Source organism: Pterocles gutturalis, unplaced genomic scaffold (assembly GCF_000699245.1).
Source record: "Pterocles gutturalis isolate BGI_N339 unplaced genomic scaffold, ASM69924v1 scaffold34312, whole genome shotgun sequence".
Taxonomy (NCBI): domain Eukaryota; kingdom Metazoa; phylum Chordata; class Aves; order Pterocliformes; family Pteroclidae; genus Pterocles; species Pterocles gutturalis.
The window spans coordinates 236-9,042 of NW_010113894.1; the positions used below are offsets into that span (position 1 = coordinate 236).

At 53.4% G+C, this 8,807-nt stretch overlaps 1 protein-coding gene across 1 annotated transcript; it reads right to left on the reverse strand.

Moving 5' to 3' along the window:
- Positions 1-6,151: 6,151 nt before the first annotated feature.
- Positions 6,152-8,807, reverse strand: LOC104462651 (cytochrome P450 1A5-like). Its single transcript, XM_010074687.1, has 6 exons — positions 8,583-8,807; positions 8,077-8,203; positions 7,452-7,541; positions 7,242-7,365; positions 6,773-6,859; positions 6,152-6,568 (listed from the first exon to the last, which is right to left on the reverse strand). Exons 1-6 carry the CDS (start codon positions 8,805-8,807, stop codon positions 6,262-6,264), a joined length of 960 nt encoding a protein of 319 aa, XP_010072989.1. The 3' UTR covers positions 6,152-6,261.

The following is an 8,807-nucleotide window of genomic DNA, read 5'->3' on the forward strand; positions in this document are numbered from 1 at the left end:
AGGTGGCTGTCACTTCCTGCCCCGCGTTGCCATGTGCGGCAAAGCAGGAAGCCCCGGCACTGGCCGTCCTCCGGCTTTGTGCTCCCCATCGCTTCTCCCTGTGCTTTGGGGTCCCCTCGCTGAGGCATGGGTGACCCAGGACGAAAGAAGCCCCAGTCCTGGCTGTGCATGGCTGGGAGAGGAGGATGCTCTCCCTGGGATGAGTGGACCAGGAAGAGGTGATGGAGATGTGTGTGACAGGGACAAGGGGACCGCAGGAGGGGGGCGAAATCAGGGGATGGAGCCAGGGAGACCCCAGTGACCGGGAGAGCAGGTTGTAAAGTCCGGCTCATTTTTAGGGAGCACATCCTTGTTCCTACAAGAACGTGGGAAAGAGCCCGAGATCCACTGCTGGAGTCAGGCACCCCAAGGCTGGGCAGCCCCACGCTTCCCCCGGGGCCCAGCGCGTTCTTTCAGCACCGGAGAGGTGGGGCCGGGCTCGTCCTCACACAGCCCCCGAGCAGGGCGCTGGGAGGAAATGAAACCAGCGTGTGCATCTGTTTGCACCCGAAATGCAGCCGCGGATGCAAGCCCAAAGCCACCCACGCACGCACCGGTGCACCCACCCTGCTCGCACACACATCCACACACCCTGCACACTTGCAGGCACGACGGGTCTGGGGAGCAGCGCCGGGCTGGTGGCTCCCAGCTTGCTGACCAAAACACCAGGCGTGCAGCTGACCTGGGGGGGTTCATGCCTGGTCCCAGCTTTTCCCAGTCCATCAAACCTAGGAGGAGGGAAATATCCTAACTGCCTGGCCACAAATGCTCAGGGTTTTTTTTCTCCCCTCTGAAGCCCCAAGCACGGCTGGCAGGGTGACACAGGGGATGGTGGCTGAGGAGGAGACCTGGAGGGGAGTTCTCTGTGCACAGCTTGCTGCAATGTCCCAGCTAGGATTTCTCCCAGGAAGGGTCTTGGCTCCCCTGGTTGGAAGGGAAGGATGGATTTGGCCATGCCAGATGTGGGTGCCATCTCCTTGCCTTGCACCAGGAGGGGGGGCCCTTCAGCTGAGCCTGCAGGAAAAGGGACAATAATAATAGAAAGGAAAAAGAAAAAAAAAAGCAACAGAGGAGGAGCAGAGAATAAAATTCCAGCCGGGCGATATTCCTTTGCTTGAAGGAGCAAAGCGGGGCCATCACCTGCCCCATCGATCTGCTGCTTCTCTGCATCGCCTGGCTGCTGTTGGGCAGCAGGTTGAGTGCTTCCAGGGGATCCAGGCATCACAGGCTGGATGAGAAGTGATGGGCAGGGAAAAGGTTGCTGCCTTGGAGGTACTAGACAGCAGAGAATCTGCAGGCAGTGGCTGGGAACATCCAAGGGAAGCCAGGGTGAAATCTCCCAGCTCAACCCACCCTGGAGAGCTCACCTTTGAGCCGAAAAACCCCTCAAGGGAACCAGGTTTGGGTGGTTCTGCCGCTCCCGGAGTTCCAGGGGTGATGGGAGAGGTGGAACGCTCTGCAGGGGGGTCAGTCTCCTAGAGATCCCCCTCCCCAGATATGCCTCCCCCCAAAAAAACCCCAAGCAGGGGGAAAACTGCCTCACTCCTACACATTCAGCAGCAAGCAAGGTGTTCGGGAGCTGCTGTGACAGAGGCCACGCGAGGGCGTTCATGTCCTGAACCCAACGAGAGGGAACAAAAATGCTTCAGTGAATTAGGATCCTGCCCCCCCTACAGCGCTAGCAGCTGGCCCTGGCTCTCGGGGGGCTTCTCTCCTTCTGTGCCCGCCCCAAAACCCCCCTTTGGTGGGGAGGGCAGCCCCATTTCAGAGGCTTGAGGGGAGCCTTCGTTTCCAGGATGGTTATTAAATCAAACTAACTAAAGCAGAAGGGGAGCAGGATGGGGATGCTGCCTCTCGGTGGGGGGCTTTTCAACTCCAGGGTGGGATCAGGTTGGACCCCCTGCTCTGCCTGTGTCCCCGGTGGTCAGCACCAGCCCTGCTTTACCTGCCCTGATGGGGTTCAGGGGTCTGATTCTAGGCGCGCAAGACCAGAGCGGTCAACTGGGACCCCTTATTATTGGGTCAAGTTGGGGGGGGTACACAGAGGGACATGGGACCCTGTCCCCTGATGTGACCCCCCCACTAGATCTACTCTTGCTCTGCAGTAGCCCGTCCTCCCCTGTCCCCGGCAGACCCAGCGCTGGCTTTGGGGACATGCAGGGGACTGCCAGCCCTGGCTGCATCCTGGCTGTCCCCCCACCCGCATCCTGCTCCCAAGGCTGGGTTTGGTTTTTTTGCACCTGCAGCCCCACGGGCCTTGGGGTCACACTGCCAGTGCTTGTGGGACCTGGCTCTGCAGGGATGTGTCTCTGGGGCTGCTCTCTATCCCAACCCCTGCTGTCCCCTGACCCTTGTCCCCCTCTTTTCCTTCCCCTCAGGGACAATCGTGCCCGTGCTGGGGTAAGGGGACAGCCAGGTTTAGGGCCATTCCCTGAAGCCTGAAGGTTTTTTCCGGCAGCCCTTTGCGTGCAAGGAATGGTTATCTCTGCATCTCCGCTGTTCCCTTCTTAACTCGGGGCCAAACTCCATCCTTCCCTGCCTTCATGTCCTCTCATTAACAGGTACCTTGGACCTCCAATGACACGGGACAATTGATCAGCCCAAATGCCATCTCCTTATCAGAGGGAAGATGGAGGTGAAGGGTGGGATGAGGAGAAAGTGCTCATACTGATTTGGGAGCTATCAAAAATATGGGCAGAACCCCTTACTGGGTTTAACGTGTCCAGCTCTGTCGTCTCAAGCTCTTCTCCATCCACAGGTCCAGCCTGGGCTGAGCAGAGGACCAGCACCTACTCCAAGGATACTTCACCAGAGGAAGGTCCCACCAGCTCCAGCACCCCAGAAGCTGCTCGATGTTGGAGGCTGAGCCAAGATTTTCTCCCCCAAAAGGCAGAACCCAGCCATGATTCCCACTGCAAAGCGGCTGCTCCTGGGGTTTGAGACATGGGGGAGCCTGTCTGTGTCCCAGGAGTGGAGCTGCAAGGAGAAAAGTGGTGTCTGGGGGTTTCCTTCACCATGGGAAGGAGCTCCCAAAGCCTGATGGTGCAGTGGGGTAAGTGGGACGCTGGGGCAAAGCCCACCAGCCTGAGGGATCGGCTGCCATCAGCTCCGAGGGAGGGGTCCCCAAAACTGCCGGCAGAAAACAAGCATGCGTGGCTCAGAAATATAGTGTAAGGTGTGATTCAGAGCTTTATTTTAACCTCTAGGGCATCAAGAGATGATATTTTTGATGTCAAGGGACTGTCACAGGCGTTGGGGACAAAGCAGCAAAAGGGAGACACCCAAGAGTTAATCCCTGTGGGGAGATGATTCCTGATAACAGATCAGGAGAATAAACAAACAGCCAAAGGAAAGAAGTTAGAAATACAGGATGTACTTTTAATGAGGAGGGTCATTAAGTGTTGGAGCAACTCCCCTCTTCCTTCCATCCAAGAGGAAGAGCCACAAGTGGTTCCTTTCGCCTGTTTCAGGGCTGGGTACGTGCTTTCCTGGCAGAGAGATGCCACCACCCCAAATGCCGGCACCAGGCAGAGGTCTGGGCTCAAGGGAGAAGGGGTGTGGGGTGGGAACAAGGGGGTTGGGAGCATCTCCCCCTTTGGAAGAGGAGCTGGAGCCCAGCTGCCATGGCTGGGCTGCTGACTCATTTTAAAACCAACCATGAGAGCAATTGGCCATGGGGCGATAAAAGCTCCCCCGGCTTATCTCCCTCCTGGTTCCAGTAAGGAAATCAGGGCACTTGTGAGCTCGCTGGGGAGTAATTGGAGGGCTTAATTGAGGAAGATTGTTGGGGGAAAGACAAAGATAGGGGAGCCAGAGTCCCTTACCTACTGCCAGCAACTGGGGCTTTCGCGCCAAAGGTTGATAGATGTGTTTATCAGGAGGCAACAGAGGAGAGGAGGAGGTGAAGAGGGTGCCTGAGTTTGGGATCCAAGTGGCTGGGGTTGAGGGGACAGTTTGATTGCAGGACAGCAAGGAAAGTGGGACCTCACCTGGGGCAATCAGCCCTTGATAAATGCATCCTGGGGACACCTTGCACCACCAAGGGGCTGTTGCACCTCAGTAATGTTAATATTAATCCACTTATCTGCCCCGGGGCTATAAAACACTCATCTCCAATGGGAAACAAAAAATTCCCACTGTTCTTTCTTTATGTCTGCACTTGATGATTGCAGGCCTTATCAGCAAACACAGCCAGCCTTCAGGGCAAGAGAGTCACGCAACGGCTCTGGCAAATGGGGCCTCTGGTCCTACACCAGCATCGGCATTGAGTCTTCCCACTGCATCTGGAGTCACCAGGCTGAGTCCGTGAGAGCTGCTCCACCCCACAGGGAAAGTGCGACACGCTGCTGATGGGTCTCTGGCTGCTCTTCTGAATCACCAGGGGACCCAGACCCATGTATGGGATTATTCCACTTTCCCTGTGCTGTAGATGAATGCCGGCTTGGGGATGTCCCTTGTGGTTCATGACTCTGTTGCCTTGACCTACGGCCCTTGTCATAGGTAGGGGAGATGTTATGTGGGTGATGGAGCTCACGGGTTGTCCTAAACCATCCTTCCACTTTTCCTCCAAGGCCTCTGACAGCCTACAGCTCAAACCATGGTTTGGACCTTCCAGTCTTCACCCTTGCTTTTCTTACAATATTGGGATTACGACATTAAGCAGTATAGACAAAGATGGTGTGACACGGAGCAAAGCTGCTCAGGCTGGTTCCATGAGTTCAGGTGGGTCTGAGGCTGTATCGTCTCAGTGTTTCATCACAAACTGGTGACCAGGCAGGGCCTGGACATACAAAGATGAAGAGTTACTCCTTTTTATTCAGGCTTGTTCAGCGGGTCTGAACACCTCCCTGCTCTTGCTGGAATCTCCCTGAAGTCTTGGGCAATCAGCTTCCCGGTTTTCTTCCCCAACAGACTCTTTCATTTCTGTCTCTTCTGGGAAGTTTTTGTGCAATGCATGATGAGTGATTGGTATTCGGACATGCAAGGAGCTCTCATTGGTCAAGGTTTTTGGGCTATGGCTGAGGAGATACCACCCATGGGAACAGATTCAAGAGCACTGCGTGTTGTACCAGATGGTTATACTTGTTCCTTCATCGTTGTTTGCCAGGTACAGGTTTGGCTAAGATGGCTTTGCGTGCAAGTTGAAGAAAAGGAGGCATCTGGCTCTCCTGCCATCAGTTGACTGGCAGCCAATGTAAACTCTTGGGTTTGAGTTGGAGAATGTCCTGTTCTCCTTCTCTGCCTCGCTGTGAGAAGACCCTTGCTCCAGCCCAGAATACCAGCAGCTTGACTTTCTCAATAGCAAGGGGCAAAGGTCTCCTTCCCTGTGTCCTTCAGGGCTGGCAGAGACTGAGTGAAGGAGGGTTAAGGTGGCCAAAGTCCACCTCAGTTCCTTTCCTCCAGCTCAGTCCCTTTGAAGGATCCCTCTCATTTTCCTGAAGGAAGGAATCTGAGCAGCAGGAGAACCCCTGGTGCAAGGCTGAAGATAGAGTCTGACAGATAGAAAGAGGCACCAAAGTGCTTTAAGCTCCTCTACAAAGATAAACCTCTCCTGAATGGGATCTTTGAGTGACACAAGTCAGCTAGGCAATTAAAAACATAGTGTAGAAACAAGGGAACAGGTTGTCCTCAGAGGACTTTTAGAAGTCTTAGTGTTTTTCCAAAATTTCCAAGTTTTTTTTTTTTTTTTTTTCCCTGCAGACACATAACAGGAAAGGTAAATGCCAATGAGTAAAAATTTGTCCCCGGATTAGTCCAGAAACGGTGATACTGGCTAGACCTCAATAACACCATCCTCACCTCCACCCAAGCTTTGGGCGTCACTTCAGCCAAGATCCTAAACATCGATGGAGGCTGTGGGAATACGGCACGGTCTGGCTGTCCTTCAGCTATCAAAGAGTGATTCTAAAAGAATTACAGCCCAATGGTATCCAGACGGTCTGGGTTTGGGTACCGTGGCCCTTCTCTCTACCAAGACAGTTGACACACCCCATAAATGTGCTTTGTGGTACTAAGGCTGGATGTTATGGAATATCCAACATTTGATGGAATATCCAGCACTAGAAGTGCTGGAAAATGAAAAAGGCAAGAAATAAGTCAGGAGTTCCAATGCCTTCAGTTTATTACATCATCCCACAAAGTTGTACCAGCCCCAGCTTTGCTACAAGGACATCCAGGTCTTTGCCCCCCTGGCAATGTCTGGGCAATGGATAAGCCCACTGCTCAGTTGATGCTCTTCATGGGGAAGCGCTGCTTGACCTGGAAGTGCATGCATCTTTTGTGCTTCATGGTCAGCCCATAGAGTGGTGTCATGTCCACCTTTGTTCTGTCGCTGACACTAAACTCCAGCTGCTGGAGCAAGATGGACAGGAAAAGGAAGATCTGCCACCTGCCAATGAAGTCCCCAATGCACCTCCTTTTCCCCAGGCCAAAAGTCATCACCTTCTCTGCATTCTCTTTGTTCACTCCGGTCCTTTCAGCATTGAGGAAACGTTCTGGGTTGAAGGTCTGTGGATCCTTCCAAAGTTTCCTAGAAGGGAAAACATCAGATGCTGAGATGGTGTCTCCTGGCCACAGGCGTGTCGGGGGGACACTGGAAGATGGGAGCTCTTGGTAAGAACATCCCTAAATTTTCCCTTAAAGCAGGTTTACCCCATGCCTGCCCAGGAAGATAACTGTGCAGGAAGGGGCCGGTGTGTCACCACAGGTGCTTTCTGCCTCAGAAGGTACTTACTTATCATGATTCACCTGCCACTGATTGACAAACACGCAGCGGTCCTTTGGGATGTAGTAGCCATTCAGCACCGTGTCCCTGGTTGTGCTGGAGAGAGAAAAGACTCTGAGGGTTTGGGAAGCAAAAAGGTTCTTCTTCACAAAGTTAGTGTACTATCAGTTTGCTCCTGGTGCTGCTGGAGTAAGCATGTAGCCCAAAGACATGTCTTTATGAGGGGCACTTGCGTTGTCCAGGAGCTGGACTGGACACCCCCAACCCAAGCTGGGTGAAGGATCTTCAGTGAAGCCAGCAGAAGCAAGGATTGCTCTTCAGGAGCTCCCACATTGCCCTGCACAAGGCTTGCCATGTCTGTGATGAAGCCATCATTCTACAAGTCCATAATTATCTCCCTGCCCCTCACCACACCACTGTAACAAGGTGCCTTAAGTCCACTTTGTACCTCCACCTCCTCTGCAACCTCAGCCCGTACCTGTGCGGGATGGTGAAGGGCAGGTAGGAGGAGTGCCGGAACATCTCCAGGATAAAAGCTTCCATGTAGGGCAGCATGCCCTGGTCTGACAGACGCGGTCTCCTCTCCTGGCCGATGACCTGGTCTGCAGGAGGTGGAGGAGGGAGCAGGTTGAGATCAGCCATTCTCAAAGAGGTTTTGGCTCTGGACGAAGGAGGTTCATGGACTCACCTAGTTCTTCCTGGATCCTCTTTTGGATGTTGGGGTACATCACGAGATACATGAGGCACCAGGACAGGCCAGTTGTCACAGCATCAAAGCCTGGTGAAAGAGGAAAGCACGTAGACGAGGTCTGTACAACACGCAGGGCATGTGCCTTGGCTTGCTGCCTGACCATTGCATGGAGCAGTCCTGGATGGCTAAGGTGGCAGGGGACATCCTGGGCACACAGTGAGCCTTGGGCTTCTATCCCATCAGAGAAAACTTTGCTAAAATATTCTGCTCCCATTCATCCTGATTCACCCTTGGGTTGTGCCAGGTTTGTATAACTTCTCTGGAATTGGGGGAGTTTCCACAGAGTAACTCAAAGATGAATCAGTCAACAGACATATCCCTCAACCAGGAAAGGCCACCTGGGCTTGTGAAGCTGGACTGAGCTCTAAGCCGTGCCCTTTGCTTTTCCCTGAAGCCTCTTTCCAGAGCTAATGTCACATGCTGGTCTCTAGGGGTGTCCCCAGAAGGTCCAGGAAGACCAGTGGGCAGGAGACAGTGGTTAGACCCAACCTGGCTGCCTGGTGTTGGACAAAGATGGGTCACACACAGAGCAGTAACAGAAGGGACCGGTGCGAAAAGATACCTGCTCCAAAGAGGTCATTCACAAGGTTGACAATCTTCTCCTTTGGGATCTGTGTGCTGTTCTTTGTGTCAACGTTTTTCTCCAGGGACTGCTCAATGAGGGCATCAGTGATGTCTCGGATGTTGTTCTGAGAAGAAGAGAAGACAAGTCATGGCAGCAGAGCCGTCAGAGGAACAGGTGTTACTGAGCAACAACCTGATGCTGAGGGAGCCCAGGGTCACGCGAGCTCTGGAGAACATAATCTTTCAGCCCCCATGGTCCCCACTGCTTTTGCAACCTATGAAAATGAGGAGATGGTTCTCCAGGGAACCGGTGGCACAGATCAGATGGTCAACGAACAAACATGGCTGTGGAGGAGAAGGAGGACTGCAGTACTGGGCTGCACATGGGGACACTACAGGTGAGTGAGACTACAATGGTCCAAGAAGAAAAACAACTCGTTAATAGAGAGGGGCAGAGAGCAGGACCACATATCTGGTGCAGGTGAGGGTCCTGCAAGCTCTTACCTTGTCAAAGGTCTCATAGTGTTCTTTGACAAGCTTCTGTGGGAAGCTGACTAATCGCTTGTTGAAATCTTTAAATGAACTCATGGCACGGCTGGGAAGATACTGGAGCACAGGGATGAAGTCAACGGGGTTGGCAGAAGCAGCCGTGTCGGTGAACTGTTCGCTTACATTCACGATGTTGAGCAGCTCTTGGTCGTTGTGGTCGTAGCGCCTGCCAAAGCACAT

What these genes read in the sequence shown, in the direction of transcription:
- LOC104462651 (XM_010074687.1), bottom strand. Translation starts at nt 8,807, where the DNA reads ATGTGCTTTGGCAGGCGCTACGACCACAACGACCAAGAGCTGCTCAAC. An exon ending in ACTATGAGACCTTTGACAAG is followed by an intron (nt 8,204 to 8,582) that starts GTAAGAGCTTGC and finishes TCTTCTTCTCAG; the next exon opens with AACAACATCCGAGACATCAC. An exon ending in TGGCAGGTGAATCATGATAA is followed by an intron (nt 6,569 to 6,772) that starts GTAAGTACCTTC and finishes TTTCCCTTCTAG; the next exon opens with GAAACTTTGGAAGGATCCAC.